The 19,093-nt window shown below is 44.3% G+C and overlaps 2 protein-coding genes across 7 annotated transcripts in view; one reads left to right on the plus strand and one right to left on the minus strand.

The window, feature by feature from the left end:
- The window catches only part of slc48a1a (solute carrier family 48 member 1a), a 1,064,469-nt gene that overhangs the window by 340,822 nt on the left and 704,554 nt on the right, over window positions 1-19,093 (plus strand). The gene's annotated exons all lie outside the window — the stretch shown is intronic.
- The window catches only part of hdac7a (histone deacetylase 7a), a 291,449-nt gene that overhangs the window by 53,701 nt on the left and 218,655 nt on the right, over window positions 1-19,093 (minus strand). For 5 of the 6 annotated variants that reach the window (XM_051924333.1, XM_051924334.1, XM_051924335.1 and 2 more), the window contains 4 exons: window positions 16,012-16,216; window positions 15,756-15,889; window positions 11,460-11,580; window positions 9,753-9,802 (listed from right to left, as the gene is read on the minus strand). In XM_051924333.1, coding sequence (XP_051780293.1) covers window positions 9,753-9,802; window positions 11,460-11,580; window positions 15,756-15,889; window positions 16,012-16,216 — 510 coding nt within the window. The remainder of the gene's footprint in view (window positions 1-9,752; window positions 9,803-11,459; window positions 11,581-15,755; window positions 15,890-16,011; window positions 16,217-19,093) is intronic. The other variant, XM_028792700.2, reaches the window with a different exon arrangement.

The following is a 19,093-nucleotide window of genomic DNA, read 5'->3' on the forward strand; positions in this document are numbered from 1 at the left end:
ATGGGTGGTCTCCAGGGGCGGGATTAAACCTAGAGAAACCAGCCCGAGAAAGGCAGAGCAATCACGGTCAGTGTCAGTGACGTCAAAAAAGTGGATGCCCTGAGGGGGTGGGGCTAAATCTGGGGAAGTTGGTCTACAAAGGCGGAGCAATGATTTTTCAGGTATGTCAGATGGGTGGTCTCCCTGAGGGGGTGGGGCTAAACCTGGACAAACTGGTTCGAGAAAGGAAGAACAGTCATTTTCAGCCATGTCAAATGAGTGGTCTCCCTGTGGAGATTTTGAGGGCAAAACCTGGAGAAGCTGGTTTGCCAATCATTTCAACTGAAGCCAGATGGGTGGTCTTTATGAGGAGGTGGGGCTGAACCTAATGAAACCTGTCTAAAAAGAACAATTTTCAGTGAAGTCATCATGAAATTTTGCTAATGGATGGATGGATGACTCAGTAAGATTACATAAACATAAAAACCATAACGTAGCACTGACGAAAATGTAGAGATTCAGAGGATTTATCCACTGGACCTTCTTCTAACCATAAAATTATTATTTATTTATTTTTTTAAATCTGGACCTCATCATTCACAATGGGTAAGAAGGGAGGGCCGTGAAATGTAGAAGCAAACCGAGCCCCGACAATGGGGCTGACCTAGCAGTGGAGTTTTAAGAATGGCTCAGCTGTCAGTAAGCACCTCTCCATTCGGTGTCACGCAGGGTGCCTTGTCGTCCCTGCAATATCATCGAGGGTCAAAAGGGCATCAGGGAGGCTCCTCTACAGGGGTCTATAAATCTAATAGAAGAGCCATGGGAGTGCATGAAACGTAACCCTAACCTCAAGACTCGAGATCCGTTTTATTCATCACATACACAATTATACGAGAGGTGTTCAATAATTTATTTACCTCGGTAGGAAAGAAGAGAGTTTTCAAAAAATGTTTGTTTTATCTTTCAATACAGTCCTCTGGTGGCTCTATACATTCATCCACTTTTCCTGCAATGACTTTAGCCCCTTTAAAAAAAAAAAAAATCTTCTGTTTGACTTTCAAACCAGGACCTCCCAGCTGCCTTGACGTCTTCATCACTTGAAAACCGCTGTTCACGGAGAGATTTCTTCAAAACTCGGAACATGAAATCATCTGAAGGAGCCGGTCAGGACTGAAGGGTGGACGGTTTAGCTGTGGAAGCCACATTTTCGGATGGTAGCCAGTGATTAACATGACATATGACCCGGCGCATTATCATGAAGCAGCAGCAGCATGCCTGCTGTGAGTTTTCCTCGTCTTTTCTCCTTGACCGACTCCCACAAAGTGATCATTGAGTTGGCGTAACTCCCCATAACCGGTTATGATTATCTTGTGTTGCATAAACTCCAGAAGCCAAAGTCCTTCAATAGCCCAGAAGACAGTTGCCATGACTTTGCTTACAGATTTATTCTGTTTTGAACTTTTTTGGGGTGGGGGATGACTTGTGCTTCCACTGCATTGTCTCCATGTTGGACTTGGGATCTCTGTGACAGACCCAAGTCTCATCGCCAGTCACCAAATGATAAAAGAAATTCACTTGGTCTTCACAGAGGACCTCCAAGTTCTCCTGACAGCACTAGTGACATGGCGTCAGCATTCTCATAACCCATCTCACACTGACCTGCCCAACTTTTCACAAATTATTTTCCAAACTGTACCTGCCGAGAGGCCCTAAATTCCTCTGTCTGACCAAATGAAATCCTCGACTTTCTTGCACACTTCCACAGGCTGTCCAGTGCGAGGGGTCATCTTCAATGGACTCTCAACCTTACTTAAACGGCTTGCTGCCAAAATTTGACTTTGTAGGATGATGGGGGCAGACTCGCCATAAAGTGCAGTCATGCGTTCAGGGATCTCCTTTGGCTTTTCCCCATCTTTTGTGAAAGTTGCTCCCAATCTAGCATATTCTTACTTGATTTGCACGAGGACTCTCCTGATCTCCTGTCTCTTGGAATATTAGACTCGCACTGTGCCACAACTGTACAGGAGTAACCTTAAGACCTGGCACCACATCTCCAGACTTGTTTCAACATTCTTGCAGCTTTCTTTCATACTCGGGTAGATAAATTATTGAATGCCCCCTTGTACATGTACAGTGTGCAGTGAAATGCAAGCCTGATTAGTTCAACAGACTGTGCATTAGAGAAATGATATAAGGGGACAGATAATGTAGCTACGGATACATAAACAGAGAATATGATAGCGGTATTATATTAACAAAAAAATATGACTTAGCTAAATAAGAGGTCGAGCAGCAGTGGCGTGTCCTGATTTACACCAGGTTTATACTTCACGCAACGCGTGCTCCAGTGGACGCTACTGCTACGTAAGCGTTGTACTGTTAACACTTGCACGTGTACTTTATGTAAATCTGAAAGAGTCCACCAGGTGGCAGTGCGATATCATCACGGTGAGAACAGGTTTGGCTTTGTTGTGTTGTGAATTGCCTGAAACATCCATTAAATTCCGATGACACCTTGACACAATATCCCTGAAAAGGATGGATATTTAATGATTAAATCCATCAACTCAGGGATGAGCCCATTCCAGCAAGCATTGGGCATGAGGCAGAAACAATCCATGGACGGGGCATCAGCTCATCACAAGATGAATATACGCACTCATGTACACTAGCATCATTTTAGCATCAGCAAATCCCCAAACCTTCTTGTCATTGGAAGGAAACCAGAGCACACTGTGGAAACCCAGCAGGAAAACATGCAAACTCCAGGCAGGGAACACCAGTGACGTGACTCCCTGTGAGACAGCTGTGCTACTGTGTCGCCCCCACATGTGTAATTATTAAACTTATTCATTATTTAAATGAATAATTTATCTGTAAAATGTAATAAACATAGTTTAAGGCATTTCATCATGAAAGTGATATCAAGTACTGTATAATTCTAAGGATTGTAAATGTGCAGAGAGCTGAAATATCATAAATGTAATGTGTTCTGTGTGTGGTGATTGCTGCTTGCCGCTGCTGTCAGTTTACGAGGAAGCCCCAGAAGTGCATAGCGATTAACAACTGGGTTGGTTTTAAGATGACGTTTACGACGGTCTACTTCAATGATAAAATAAACTACGAGATTAAAGTGGACAGTTCGAGATTAAAGCCCAAATTTCCACTTTAATCACAAAATACACCTTTGCACCGTGTCCTTAATTTGTTTCTCTGTGGCTCAAATACGCCGCTGTATATTCTGATGCTGTTGTGAAGGTGCAAAAGAAAGACGGCACAGAAGTTGGTATGCGAGTCTCTTAATGTGTCGTGTCATTATGAAATGGGAATATGTGATGTTTGAATATAAAAGCACCAACAAATGCATTTGTATGTCGGCATTTTGTTTCACCACATTGAACCTGTAGGATCTCCAAAGTGGCTTTCTGTCACATGTAGATAGTAAACAGAGACTCTGACGACACGTTCTGACTTTATCACACTGTGCGTCCTCGACTTTTTGCTGGAACTGCAACTCACACGCACATCACGTTAATTTCTGAGGACCTGCTCAGAGGTCACGTCAAATGAACACCGGGAGCGCGTGGCAGCCATGATGCCATGCACGTTCTGAGCGTGAAGTATAAACTGGCCTTAAGAAGCTCCTTTTAAGTCCCTAAAACTACGGAAACGGTAGGGTGAATGGGCAGTTTATGGGGTGTGAAGGATCTTTAATGGTTTGGACTGCTCTGCTTCTACATCTCCTACTGTAAATGTCCTGTAGGGGGCGTGCACAGCACACCTGGTGAGACACTTTGCCATTCCCATCACTCTCTGCATGGCTTGCACTGAGCAGCTGCCATACCAGGATGTGATGCTCTGGCTTAGTACGCTTCCTATTGCCCCTGTACAGTACTGAGGATACCCTAAATGTCCTCAACTGCCTCAAATGATACAACCTTTGTGATCAGTGCTTGTACGTGTAAAGACCGGCTCAAGTCCTTTGAGATATCAACTGGGTGTTTACCGTCTTCACTGGGATCCCACTGATGGGTAGAGGAGTGTGGGACCACTGCTACGTCCTGCTGAAGTCCACAACCAGTTCCTTGGTTTTACAGACATTTAGCTGGAGGCTATCTGCTTGACACCACGAAGCTACATCGCTCTCTACTGACCTCATGTACACTGCCTCATCGTTATTTTGAGGGGAGACCCAGCACCACGGTGTCATCAGCAATCTTAATTATGGAATTAGAGTGAATGTGGCTGCACAGTCATGGGTATACACAGAGTACAGCAGGGGGCTTAAAACACATGCTTGTGGGGCTCCAGTGTTAAGGATGATGGTGTCACAGATGGGTTTTCCCCACTCTGACCACCTGTGGTCTGCCCCCCATTCACAGAGGCATAGGTTCAGGCCCGGGCCCTTCATCTTCTGTTGAGGGCTGAGCTGTAGTCAATGAGCAGCAGTCTTCCATAATGTAAGGGTGGGGTGCAACACATGGGGGTGGGGGGGTAGCATCCTCTGCTGAGCTAGTCAGGGTGGAACACAAACTGCAGTGGTTCAACGGAGCTGTCGATGGAGGAGCAAATGCATTTCTTGATAAGCCTCACAAACACTTTCATGACTACAGATGTTAGGATGACAGGACGATAAGTCATTTAGGTAAGAGGGTTTATTATTTGTTGGTACCCGGATTATTGATTATTAACCCTAACCCTAGGAGTACAAGAAATTAAACTTTAATTGAGAAATAAAGGGATAATTAACTCTAGAATCAGCATTGACAGGGTGTGAAATGAAACCTGAATCTTGAAAATTAAAGGCAGTGTAACGGATAGCCGGAATTCTTACCTGGTTGGGATGCTTCCATAATGGAAGGACCTGGAGAAGGAGCTTGCATGGGGCAATACCTCCCCCGGGATGACAGAGGGCAGCCTCCCCTGGCGGCTACAGGGCATGAAAGCTCAACCCTGCTGGAGGCCCATGGCCACTGCCAAGGGGTGCATGGACAACGGCTGAACCCTCCTCTGCAGGGCTGCCGACTCCAGGTTTTCTCCTACCGGGTGCTCTAGAAAAGGGACTAGCTGTCACAAATTGAGGAGTCAGAGTCGGGAGGAGGTGGGCAAAGCTTGCTAGAGGAGGAGTGGAGATAAAGAGAAAGAAGAAAGGGACGGTGTATTGGTGCTATTACTTTGTGGTGCTATGGGGAGCGAGACAAAAGCGTTTCCCACAGCTGAATAAAGGTGTGTTGTGTGCAACACTTGGGCTCTGTGTCTGTTGTATCCGGGGTTTGGAGAGCTGTACACCCCCTGGTTACCCACCGCAGAACTAACTGTAGAATCAGCCATGGGCAGCACGGTGGTGCAGTGGTAGCACTGCTGCCTCGCAGTTAGGAGACCTGGGTTCGCTTCTCGGGTCCTCCCTGCGTGGAGTTTGCATGTTCTCCCAGTGTCTGCGTGGGTTTCCTCCCACAGTCCAAAGACATGCAGGTTAGGTGCATTGGCAATCCTAAATTGTCCCTAGTGTGTGCTCGGTGTGTGTGTGTTTGTGCCCTGCGGTGGGCTGGCGCCCTGCCCGGGGTTTGTTCCTGCCTTGCTTCCCTGTGCTGGCTAGGATTGGCTCCAGCAGACCCCCGTGACCCTGTAGTTAAAATATAGCGGGTTGGAAAATGACTGACTGACTGAATTAGCCATGGGAGTACAAGAAATGTAACTTTAATCCTGAAATAAAGGGAGAATTGCCATGGAAGTGCACAAAATGTAACCGTAGTTCCAAATTAAAAGAGAATTAACTTTACAATCAGTCCTCGAGGGCAAAAGAAACATAACCCTAATCTCGAATTAACTTGACAATTATACCATTGGAAGAGCACAAAATGAAATTCAAATCTCGAATTAAGAGGAGAATGAATTCTAGAATGAGGCCTAGGAGTGCAGAAAACGTAACCCTAATCCTGAATTGACTCGGCACGTGTTCAATGCAACAAGACCAATCAGTCATGGAGGTCTGGGTATTTATGAAGTTGTGCATCCGGCAGGCGTTGTACCAGGCACTGCCCACCAGAGGGAGACTCCAGTGAAAACTCGAGACGGGCTGCTAGGTATTCCACTCAAGGAGGGCAGAAGGTAAATGGCAGGTAAGTCTTTCAAGGGGGCTGCCACCAGGACCCCCACACCAAGAAACGCGATACACCAAATAAATGAATGGAGCACATCATGGTGAGCACCAAATGGCGAAGTGCCAGGCTGAACACAGCGGTGCTGAAGTGTGAAGCGATTGTCTGAGGCGGTTTCAATCCCCCCCTTTGACTGTTCCAAAGGAGTGAATCTGTTTTTTTTTTTTTTTTTTACAACTTGACTACAGACAGCTTTTCCACAGCACCCCCACCTCCTCGCCCCCTTGCTGTTTCAAAGGCGGCCTGCTTCCCGTGTGATTTTCTTTTTATTTCAAAACACACATTTTTGGAGGTTTGGCATTAGAGAACAATGAAATCAGAGGAATTTCTTTTATCATTGTCATCGACATGTTGTTTCAATCAACGTGCATGAGCCGAGAAGCGGGGGGGCCGGAGATCCACACAGATTAAGCCCTTATCGACACCACGCATGCTGTCCGCTCCAAGTGCCCCCCCCACTCGTCACCCCCCCCCCTTCCTTCCATTAAATAACTATTCCTACACCGCAGACCCAAAACGACGCTGCACTCTTTAGAGGGTATGGCAGTTGCAGAAAAATGCAGAAGCCATTAGATTTACAGGAGTCACTCGCCTCTCATGGCGCCCAGCTCTCTGTTACAGGTTAACAGACAGAATGGTGCTAAGGCAGAAGCGACTGTAGACATTCTGAATAAAGTCGATGTCAACTTTAAATGACTTCTAGTCGTAAGGTATGTCAGAATTGTCAACATGTGGGAGCGCGTCAAATTAAACAACTAAACATTGCTGGCCATGTCATCTTTAGCAGTCACACGCCGACTTCCCAGTACAGCTGCCCGGTTTTCCGGCACTCGATAACACGCTGCCTAACGGAGCCGGTGCTGTATGAAGGGTTAGCAGGGAGAGTCTCTACCCTTTGTCTCGCTTTTCTTTTTTCCGTTCTGTCGTGATGCGTAAAACACACAGACATCAGACAGGTCGGCTTCTCTTCTGTTTAGAAGGTCCAAATCACCGGCGTGCTTTATTTCCAGTTGCTGTCTTCTATGCATTAAGCAATGTATAGGCTGACAACACTCACGCTCGCAACTAAAGACAAAATCAGACCTGTTTGATCTGGTCAGAGTGAGTTGTGCACTAGTTGGCCTGAGTCACTGGGTATGTCATGTTAGACGACTGTTTCCGGCTTACTAACATTACATAGAAATGAAATGCACTTAAAACACTGCAGAATGTGTCATCTGACTTCTGTGTCTGTCTGCTCATTACGTGTGGGATGTTCGCTTTGGATTTGGATATCCTAGTTTCGAAAGTCAGACGTAGGTTTAGGGCTCAGTCCCCCTACTTCTCTCCCTTCGGAGCTGGCATCGATTTCACGGTGAAATTTTCATCTCTGACGATTCGAACACTTCGGCTGTACCACCTTTACGTGACAATCCTTCTGTTGTCCTAACCCTTAATACGCTTCTCAACAATCCTGATATCTCTAATCCGCATTCCAGCTAGTGCCACATGTGCACACATACACACTGAGGACCGCAACTCTACTGCCGCTCCAGAGGTTGGCGCCGTGTCCCACAGCCCCACTGGTCCCTCGCTGGCGTCCAGCCGAAGGTGTCCTCAGAGTATGCTGCTGTGGGTGCCAATGGATTTCGGACACAAGACGCTTCCATGCCAGGCGGTCCTTGGCAATGTCTCTGGCTTCGTCGATGTTGAGTCTTGATTTCTTCAGGTCTTCCTTGATTTGTTTGGAACAGGTTTTCTTGGGAGCTGTATGTTGGATTTTCCAATGCCACCAGAGGAATTTGTGTGATAGACGGCTGCCACTCATTCGACAAATGTGACCAAACCATCATAAGTGACGTTATTGGATTTGCTCTTCAATGGTTACTTGCCGTTCAAAATTCTGCCGAATGACTTTGTTTCGGGTAGGATTACGAATTGAGACTCGCAGGATTTGACGTAGGCATCGCATCCGGTTGGACCAGGTCAAATCTGACCAGTGCCCGCGTTTCTGATGCGTATGATGGGATCGGTCCGGAAGAGGCGAACTTTGGTCTTCATCGAGATGTTCGTTTGTTTCCACAGGCACCATTTCAGCGAGGCAAATGCTGCAGTTGCTTGTCCAATCCGGCTATGGAGACCACCCACCTTCTTTTCTTGAACTAGCCTAGGATCCTAGCTACTTGAATTCATTAACATGTTCAAGTTGGGTTCCATCCAAGTGGACAGTGGCTGACGACACTGTGGTCTGTGTCCCAATGTCCTAATGCAGGGGAGGGGAAAGTCAGTCCTGGAGGGCCGCAGTGGCTGCAGGATTTTGCTCAGGTAACATTTTTCTGTTTCACTTTAGTGGTCTCGTTTGTTACAATTTTGAGCCCTTATTACTTATTTTACTCTTAAACAGCTGTATTCTTGGTTTTTATTATTAGCAATAAGATGCAAATGACAAAAGAAACCAGCGGTTCTCTGTTTACACCTGTGTGGATTTATCGTACACTGTTTAGTTTAATTAAATACTTGGAAGGAAAGTGAAGAGAAAAAAGTGAAGGACTGAGAATAACTCGTCTGTTTTAGGCTTCAAGTCATTTGGATGATATTCTTAGAAAGGAAAAAAAATCTAGGATAAGAGAATGATTTGACATGGCAGAGTTAAAGAAATAACAAGCCATGAAATTAAATTATGGGCAAGGATTGTTTTCTAATTAAGCAACTGGATTGGAACAAAAACCTGCAGCCGCTCCTGCCATCCAGAAGTGACCTTGCCCACCGCTGTCCTAATGCCTTTTTCTCTTCCTCCCTCTGCAGACTGGATGATTGACAGCTAGAACACCTCTGATGTCACTTCCTGTGTCCACCCTTCCGGCTGGAAGGACTGATAACCAGAAACTCTGCCATCTTTGTCAATTCTACCCTGAACTCGCATCTGAAAAGACACCTCTGCGATTATTGCGTGTTTTTTAATTTCTCTGTGCAATTCAGTGATACAGGATTACCAGGCCGGTACCCCAACTCTTTACTGTTGTCCTCTCGTTTTTCTTACGCTACTCAATATTGCATTTTAGACATCTGCAACTCTCACTTGAACTAACCAACAATATGTTTTAGGTAACGACAATTTCAGTTCTGCCTGGGTCAGAATTTTGTTTCATACTTAAAATGTGTTTCTGCCTCATCACAATGTAACGATGGCTGGTCAAAATAAACATTAAAACTGTCTGCCATTGACATTTTCCAAACAGAAAAAACAGAGATGGTCTTTGACACCAACTGGCGAACAGAGAAAAAGCAACAGGAATGCGACCCTCCCAGCCGCCACCACCCGACCGACAAATGTTCAGTGGAAAATCTCAATCACATTTCAGATGGCTGAGCTGGGCTACATCAACTGAGCTTCTCCATAGCAGAAAGTGACAAGAATATTACAGGAAATGCACAAAGAAAAAGAACGACAGAGAGGAGCCGCTCTTCACTCCGACATGTCAGATCCATCAGCCAAAGGAAAAAGAAAAAGGAATGAAAGCCAAACATCGTCACTCGGGCAGCTCCAGCCACAGCCTGGTCACTGACATCCAAAGGGGGGAGGAGGAGGAGGAGGAGGATGAAGAGGATTAGAGCACAGAAATCCAAAATACCTACCCCCACACCACCACAGGGCAACATGACAAACATCCGCTGGGACAAGATTCCTGAAATAAAACAAAAACAATAATAAACACAAAAATAATGACTGAAAGGGATTTCTTAGGATAAGGCACCACAGAAGGAAAATACGATAAGCACGTGTGCAAGTGACTCCAACAATGCAAGGCCAGTGACGCCGCTGGTTAATTAGGGAAAAACAACGGAGCTCACTCACACGATCCCAGCAGAAAAGGCGATGACATTAGTGACAGAAAAGGACACTGAAACAGTGAGACCCCAAACACAATCACATATGGTATATATACAGTAATCCCTTGCTATATCGCGCTTCGACTTTCGCAGCTTCACTATTCACTATTTAAATATATATCGTAGATTTTCCGCTGGTTCGTGGGTTATTGACCATATCACAATTCCAGTGGGTTACAAGTTCACATACACTTTGCCAACTGTGCCTTTAAGCAGGATTGACAATTCTAAAAAATAATGTCAAGCCTTTTGACAATTCGACAGTCAGCTTCTGATAGCCAGTTAGCCTAACTGGAGGCAACACGTGGATGTGTGTTAAGGCCTACCATCAAACTCACAGCCTCTTTGCTGAACACAATGGGAAAATCAAAAGAAATCGGCCAAGACCACAGAAAAAAAAGGTGAACCTCCACAAATCAGGTTCATCCTTGGGAACAATTTGTAAACGCCTGAAGGTTCCATGTTCATCTGTCTAAATGCAATGGGACCACCCAGGAAGGAGACGCATTATGTCTCCTAGAAAAGAATGTACTTTGGTGCGAAAAGTGCAAATCAATCAAAATCAATGACAGCAAAGGACCTTGTGAAGCTGCTGGAGGAAAACAGGTAGATCGGTATCTACAGTATATCCACAGTCCGACATCAACATAACCTGAAAGGCTGCTCTAAGGAAGATGCCACTGCTCCAAAGTCACCATAAAAAAGCCAGACTACAGTTTGCAGTGGCACATGAGGACAAAGATCTTACCATCTGGACAAGTGTACTCTGGTCTGATGAATCCTAGTCTGAACTGTTTTGCCATAATGACCACAGTTATGTTTGGAAGAAAAAGGGTGAAGCTTGCAAGCCAAAGCACACCATCCCAATCATGTTGTGGGGGTACAGTGCTGTGCACAAGATAAATGGCATCATGAGGAAGGAAAATGCAGCAACATCTCAAGAGCTCAGCAAGGAAGTTGAAGCTCAGTCACAAATCGGTCTTCCAAATGGACAAGGACCCCAACATGACAACCCAAAGTACGAGGGAGGAAGGACTGACACAAGGGACGCAATCAGCTCTTTACTAGTCCTTAAAAATGACTGTTTATTGTTCCATCAAGAAAGGACCCCGATCGACTCCACTGTTAGGTTTGGAAGGCGCCACTCTTCCTCTTCAAGGGGATTTGCTGTCCTCATGAGCCTACGTGCCACATCAGAAGCCTTTCAGACCACCAACCTGTTAAGTTTCTTCTGCACACACAGTTTTGACCTCCATTTGCAGAGGCTCACCTGCCTGTTCTCTCACAGATCCAACATCTCCATGTGGTGAGCTAAAGACCCTTACATATCGATACATCTCGCTATAATAAGATGATCAGACTGAAGAGCAATGCGTCTAGAACTCCAGAGAGATTGGAATAGATGGGCTCCTGCCAACAGCCTGACACTGGGTGAGGTGAGAGAAAGCTTACCGGCCAGCTTGCGATTGTCCAGCTTCAGGCGATTGAGTGGGTTGGTGCCATACAGCAGCACGTGGTGCTCCGAGTGGACTGACTCCAGCTCCTCGAGTGATGCTTTCCTTCCTTTAATGCTCTGAGGGTTGAGAAGGACATAAGGAGAGTCAGCTACAGGCTCGAATGTGGCTTCCGGGTAACGGAGACCGAACAAGACATGGCTGTTCCCACCAGCGCCAAGGATGGCTGTCACTTGAAAAGCCCATTACCGACTGTTTCCACTCAATCCAAATACACGCCCCCCCCCCCCCCCCCTACTTGTTGGTCCTTCTTTTAAATAGTTCAGAATTTGCCAACACCACCTCCATAAATAAAGCATTTCCTCTATTGTGGCTAAAACAGGTAGAAAATGTCCTGAATTCTATTATACTTTCATCAAAAGTTGAACGTTAGCGCAAAAATCGTAAACAGAGCCGGTGCACTCATTAGGCAACATAGGTGCCATCATGTGAGGGGTGAAATTCATGAATGTTAAGGGGAGTGCCCTGCCCCCTGCACCTGGGTTGTCCGCAGTATAACAACAAAGGGGCAATGTTTGCACACCCTCCAAACACGGAGAGGGAATCCCCCTCGACTCAGTCGTCAAAATAGGAGGATAATCCGTGAACATCATTAATGGAAGTAAAACCCAAACCCAACAGTCGTCAATCTCTGATGATACTGAGTGGGGGCACTGTTACCCGCAGGCTGCTACTTATGAAAGTAAAAGTGTGTATGCTCCGTACACCAAGGGGTGCGCGCTCCTTACCAAGTCTGTGGTGTACACACAAAAAAGGTGCCATTTGTGGTATTGGAGGGGTGTGCGCTGCGGACATCGAGCCCCACAGGTTGTAGAAGTCTAATAATACCGACTACCCACTATGGGTGACGAAGGGTGATGTCCATCAATGCCACCCATAGAGCTCCAAATGGGCCTTGACCGACACTGACTGTAAGCAGCCGTTGTAGAACTGAACATTTGACATTGAAAAGATTTCAGCAGTCTTTGGCACCATAAGACACGCGGTGTTGACTTTTAATGTGTCGCACTAGTGACATGAGCACTTCTGGGGACATCATTGCATGACGGCACTTGTTTAAAAAAATAAAATGGCAACATGATAAACAAAAAGTACCATTAGTAAAAAACTACAGTACATTATTCCAGAGTATCAAAACTATTAAATAATGTTCCCTGGTGAAAACGACTTCCAAAACAGTCACTGTTGGTAACGGGGAATAATGTATTAGACACAAAAAATTATTGGACTTGTAACAAAAAAGTGTTACGCGAGAGAAAATCAACACCAAGGCAACTGGCGATGTTCTCAGAAAGGAGCATCAGGTACACGCGGCACCATCACGTTAATGATGTCACACCACTTAACGTCTGGACACTCCTCCATCGACATGACATCAAATGCATAATTAAAATAAGACAAAACATCAGGGAATCGCATGTGAATGAGAATTGTGTAACTCGGTCTCGGGAAAGGATTCATTCTACGTAACGAATGTGAGTCGTGCACCTCATCCTCAGGTAGTGATTCATTTGCGAATCAGATTAATGAGAATCGTGCACTTCATTCTTGGGGAATGATTCATATGCAAATCTGATGAATGAGTATCAGGAGCCTCATTCTCAGGTAATGATTCAATTGTGAATCAGATGAACAAGAATTCTCTGATACTTGATTCATACACAAATCAGGCACCTTGTTCTCGGGTAATGATTCTTAAGCAAACCAAATGAAAAAGAATGTGTCATTCTCGGGTAATGATTCAATCATGAATCAAATGAACAAGAATTGTCAGGTAATGTTTCATACGTGACTTTAGGCACATCATTCTCAGATAATGATTCTAATGCAAATCAAATGAATGAGAATTTTCAGGTAATAATTCATATGCAGATCAAATTAATGACAATCAGACGCCACATTCTCAGGAAATGATTCCTACATGAACCAAATGAACGAAAATCTGCAGCCTCATACTTAGGTAATGATTCCAACATGAATCCAATGAACGAGAACAAGTTGTCTCATTTTCGGTTACTGATTCAACTGTAAATCTAATGAATGAGAATCAGGTGTCTCATTTTCGGGTAATGATTCTTACATAAATCAAATGAATGAGAATTTTCAAGTAATGATTCATACGCAAATCAAATTAACGAGAATGAGGCGCCACATTCTTACATGAATCAAATGAACAAGAACTCACATTCTTACATACACAAATCAAATGAATGACAACCTGGCACCTCTTTTTGGGTAATGATTACAACACAAATCAAATGAATGAGACTCTGGTGTCTCATTCTCAGGTAATGATTTGATCGTAAATCTAAAGAACTAGAATCGTAAGACTCGTTCTTGAGTGATGGCTTGTTAATCATGCGCCTCATTTTCGGGTAATGATATATTCATGAATCAAATGAACAAGAACTCTCAGGTAATGATTCCTACACATATCAAATGAGCAACAATTTGGCGCCTCTTTCAGGTAATGATTTCAGCACGAATCAAATGAACGAGACTCTGGCGTCTCATTCTCAGGTAGTAATTCATTCATGAATCAAATGAGTAAGAATTCCCAGGTAATCATTCAAACTTGAATCAGGCACCTCGTCCTCGGGTAATGATTCATATGTGAATCAAATAAACAAGAATCTTGAGACTCATTCTCGAGTGATGGTTCCGTTTGAAGCTGACAGAATCAATGAATGACACATGCAGGTATAGTCCGTCCGTGAGATGTAAAAACGTGTGCATTAAAGTAAATTAATAGTTAGAAATTTGTTTAATTGTGTGATTAAACGTGCTACTCTAATATCGTGTTTATATTTTCTGCTTTCAACCAATCCATTAAACTGTACAGAAGACAAACAATGCATTCAAACAGGTGTCGCTGCTGTATCGTACTTGTATGATCATCAGCGAGAATTCTCGTTCGCTGGTAATGGCTCAGTTCAATGTTGAAAGAATCACAAGCAAAGTGACTAAGAATCATGAATCAGAGTGGTGCGACTTGCACATGAGCTTTACACTTCTATCTACCTATGAAACGAGAGACGCCAAGAACATGATGTATGCGCTACAGCACTCCTATGGACAATCGATTTGCGTCACTAACTAAGGAGTTGTTCAAAAAGAACGAAATTGTTCGTGAATGGCCCATCACTAATACACCAGCTAGAGCTAAGACGTCCCACTATAGTAGCCCCTTTATGTGATGTGGGATGGATTTTTGTCCAAATACCTAAGAGATGCTATTTTTAACTTAATAATTACAACATAGGGTTTACCTAAATGGCATAGCAGGATGATAGGTGCATTTTTGTACCTCCATGACACTTATAGCTACAGTTAGAAATATGGAAGGAGCTCATGATGACAGAGTTTACCCAAACTTAACAGTATCATTAAATACCTGGACCTTCTCACCCAGTCTGCTCTCAGAACACTGGATTAAGGGACAGTGTTTTGTTTTTTGCTCAGGTCATACGGATGTCCCATCCGTCTGTTTCTATGTTAATCAATGTTGTCTTATTTTAATTTCTTACTTTGTCTTTTATTTTTCTTTTCTTCATTATGTAAAGCACTTTGAGCTACATTTTTTGTATGAAAATGTGCTACATAAATAAATGTTGTTGTTGTCACCTACTCACACTGACCACCATATAACCACACCTCACAAGTGATTATTCTCTCTATCAAGTCGTCTAAACGAATGGCGTCTGATTTACTGTTCGGCGTTTTGCTAATCTGTGGGAGACAAGCAAGCAAGGACCTCGCTGTGCTGAATTTGCTTGAATTTGACAGCGGCACACAGGACTTCTCGGGAATGAGGGCTTAGTGAGGTCGTTGCCCGTTTCTACATTGGGTAGGGTGCTAAACCCAATAGAAGATGATATGGCAAGAAGACACAGAGGCCAGAGGTCTGTCCTTAAACACCAGTTCGTCTGACCCATCTTCCACTCCCACAGTTGAACTGGTCAGGCTCTTGACCCCAACCCAAAAGGCCAGGCCAACATTGCCCAGGACATGACAGACGTCTCTTCAAGCTTTGCTATACAGAATCAGCCACAGGATAGCTGGACCATATCTAGGACCCCTCGGTTTTGCCTTGTGCCAGCTGATTCAGCCTGGCAGGAAGTCCCTGGCGTACACCTTACGGTGAGCAACATCTGACTCATTACATTGCAGACCAACACGCCCCTCTTGCTAAAGTCCGTTGAGTAGTTTGACCCTGCCGGCCTGCTGACAGTACCTCACACTGGTTCCTCAGTCCTCGCTCTTGCAGCCGTGACCAGATGCTTTGAATTCTCCCCGCGTGTTCGGGGTGTGTGCTGTTGTCCCCGCATGTGCACTGGTGTTTCAACATCTGGGAGTCGTACACAATGCCTGCAGGCAGAAGCAGAACAAGAAGAAGAGTTAAAGCCATGGGGAGCTGGACATCTCGGTGGGGGGGGGGGGGGGGGGGGGGGGGGCATACACAATCAGCACATCATACATCACTGGGGTACCTGTGGTGAAGCGTGGTTTGGTGGGGTTTTCCTGCACAGGAAGAGTGAGGGTCTTCTCGGGGAGTGACACGGTGGCAGAGGCCGGAGAGGACTGGGCGCGGGAGAGGGGCCGATGAGCCCCAAGCACCATAGGGACTGCAAGGTTCTCCATCTGGGCCGTGTGTCTGCGGAACTGCTGCTTTTGGTGCTCCCAAAGTAACGACTGCTGTGGAGGACAAAAGAAGGGTGAGGTACAGTAAATTAAGCACGGCACTTGGGTGAAAGTCACAGGTTGTCAATTTTGTCGGTGAGCCGCTGATATCAACGCTATGGACTTCTTTGACTGTCCTCTAGTGGTACTGGGTAGTAAACACACAAGGGAAAACAACCCTCTGATGGACACAGTAAGTTATCTTTCCCATATCACCTAACATTCTCAAAGCAACTCAGTGCAATTCCACTCTACTCAACAGTATTAGAAAAGCAACACATCACTGCCCTCTAGTGGAGATAAGTAAGATGAACAAACACCATAACCCTACAGCTCTTTCCTGTAGGGACGACATGATGCACAACGTAGATACTAACATACTGACAGTCGCCATCCCAAATTATTATTAAGGAGGACGGAGCAGTACAACAGCTCTCTGATGCCCCCTAATGGCAGAGAGTAGAATCATGGAGCAGTCAATTCACTGAATGCATTTTAAAGGAACGTATTAGATATAAAATGTTACACGACTACAACATACTGCCACTCTCCATCACAAAATGCTATTTATTAAATATTTTACTCTCTACTTGCATTTTACCAGAGAATTTGTTCACAGCAGTCAGTGAAGAACACTATACAAAAATAATCAGCACTGTATTGTACTCTATTAATGAAGACTGAGCATGTTACTCGCCGATGCCCCCTCATGTCAAAAAAAAAAAAATAAGCAGCACAGCAACTTGGACTGCAAATAATTAACAACAACTTTAGTACTAGGGTGTTGTACCGTGTTAGCCATTATGAATGTAGTGAGAAGTCAAGTAAAATGACACCTTTTATTGGCTAACTAAAAAGACTACAATATGCAAGCTTTCAAGGCAACTCAGTCCCCTTCTTCAGGTAACTGGAGTTCCCTGCGTTTTATATAGACACCAGGACAGATACAACATTGGAAAATCTTTAAGAGACACATCTTAAATGTAAAAAAACAATAGACATTTTCAGGCTAAGATTCATTAAGCAAGAGAGGAGAACAATGTATGGTCAAGATCTTTGGATAAGATAACTGTCCAACAAAGTCTTTTGAAGTTTCAATACAATGTGGTCTGTAGTCAGGTTGTCTGTGTCAGTCAGAGATGCAAAACTTCTTCACCACTTCAACAGCCATGGACACTGTGAGAGGGACTTTAAAGTCACAGTGCTTTTAGGCAACTTCAGAACACAGCAAGAGAGAAAAGAATGGGAAGTCAAACTCATGCTAAAATTTAATACATTACAACATGGTGTTAATAGAGACATGAGTCTTATGGCCAGATATGAGGATTGTTTGCATCTCTCGGACAGACCCAGACAACCCGACTACAGACCCATATTGTATGGAAAAATTCATCAGAAACTTCAAAAGACTTTGTTGGACAGTTATCTTATCCAAAGATCTTGATCATACATTGTTCTCCACTCTTGCTTAATGAATCTTAGCCTGGAGAGTTCTATTAATTAACATCTAAGATGTCTCACTTGAAGGTTTTCCAATGTTGTATCTTTCCTGGTGTCCATATAAACACAGCAAGCTCCAGTTTCTGTATTATACCTTGACTGAAGCATATTGTAATCTCTTTATTTAGCCAATAAAATGGGTCATTGTGCTTGACTTCTCACTAATAACAACTTTAAATGTCTTCAGTCTACAACGTACTGCCACTCTCCGTTCCAAATTATTATTAAGGAGGACTAAGCATGCAGCTCACCAGCACCTCCTCATGGCAGAGAATAAGCAGCCCAGCAGTTCACAGTCTTCATTTACTGCAAATAATTAACAACAACTTAAAATTTCTTCAGACTACAATGTACTGCCACTCTCCATCCCAAAGTTTTATTAAGGACTAAGCATGCAGCTCACCAGCACCTCCTCATGACAGAGAATAGCAATATGGAGAAGTCAACTCACTGAATGCATTTTAATGGAAAGAATTAAGGACTTCCAAAATGTAACAAGTTTGCAACATACTGCCACTCTCCATCCCAAGTTATTATTAATGAGGTCTGAAGATGTAGCTCACCGGCACCCTCTAATGGCAAAGAAGAAGCAACACGGTGGCTCATGGCCTGTATTTCCCTATGGGCACTTCTTATAATTATTAATAATTCTTTACCTTCATATAGCAGTTTTCTCACTACTCAAAGCGCTTTCACGTAGTGAAGTGGTGAGAGACAGGACTTGAAACAAGGGGGTGATTAGAGGGCCAGAATGACCAGGCTGTGGTGGGCAATTTAGCCAGGACATCGGGATACACCCTACTCTTTATGAAGGACACCCAAGGATCTTTTAAGACCACAGAGAGAGTCAGGACCTTGAGTTTACGTCTCATCCGAAGGATGGCGCCATTTTTACAGCAGCGTCCCCATCACTGCATTGAGATCCTCTTTTAGACCTTAGTTTATGTGCCCCCTCTTGACCTCACCAACACCTCTTCCAGCACCAACCCAAGCTCTTCCTAGGTGGTCTCCTATCCAAGTAGATGAGGTGCAGGTTTAATTATTCTTTTTCTTCTCTTATTTTGCATTCAGAAATATGAAATATTTATATGCAAAGAAAATTCAGAAATGTGCATTTCTTGCCATATCTTTAAATGTTTTAACATATTCTTTTTGTTTTGCCCTTTCCTGTGCAGTTTGCTCCATTAATGTATCGAAAGAGTGATGATTAGTGATGAGCAGTAGAGACACGGGTATGCCAAAGCCACAGTGGTACTCCAGGACTGTGCCCCCTGAAGGATAAACAATGACAGTGAATGGTGATTAGGGGGGGCATTCATTCAAGTAATTCAGATCTCGTTCACTTCCTCTTTTGCAGTGTGATACACGTTAATAAAGAAACAGCGACACCTG

Source organism: Erpetoichthys calabaricus, chromosome 3, assembly GCF_900747795.2.
Source record: "Erpetoichthys calabaricus chromosome 3, fErpCal1.3, whole genome shotgun sequence".
In the NCBI taxonomy this organism is placed as follows: domain Eukaryota; kingdom Metazoa; phylum Chordata; class Cladistia; order Polypteriformes; family Polypteridae; genus Erpetoichthys; species Erpetoichthys calabaricus.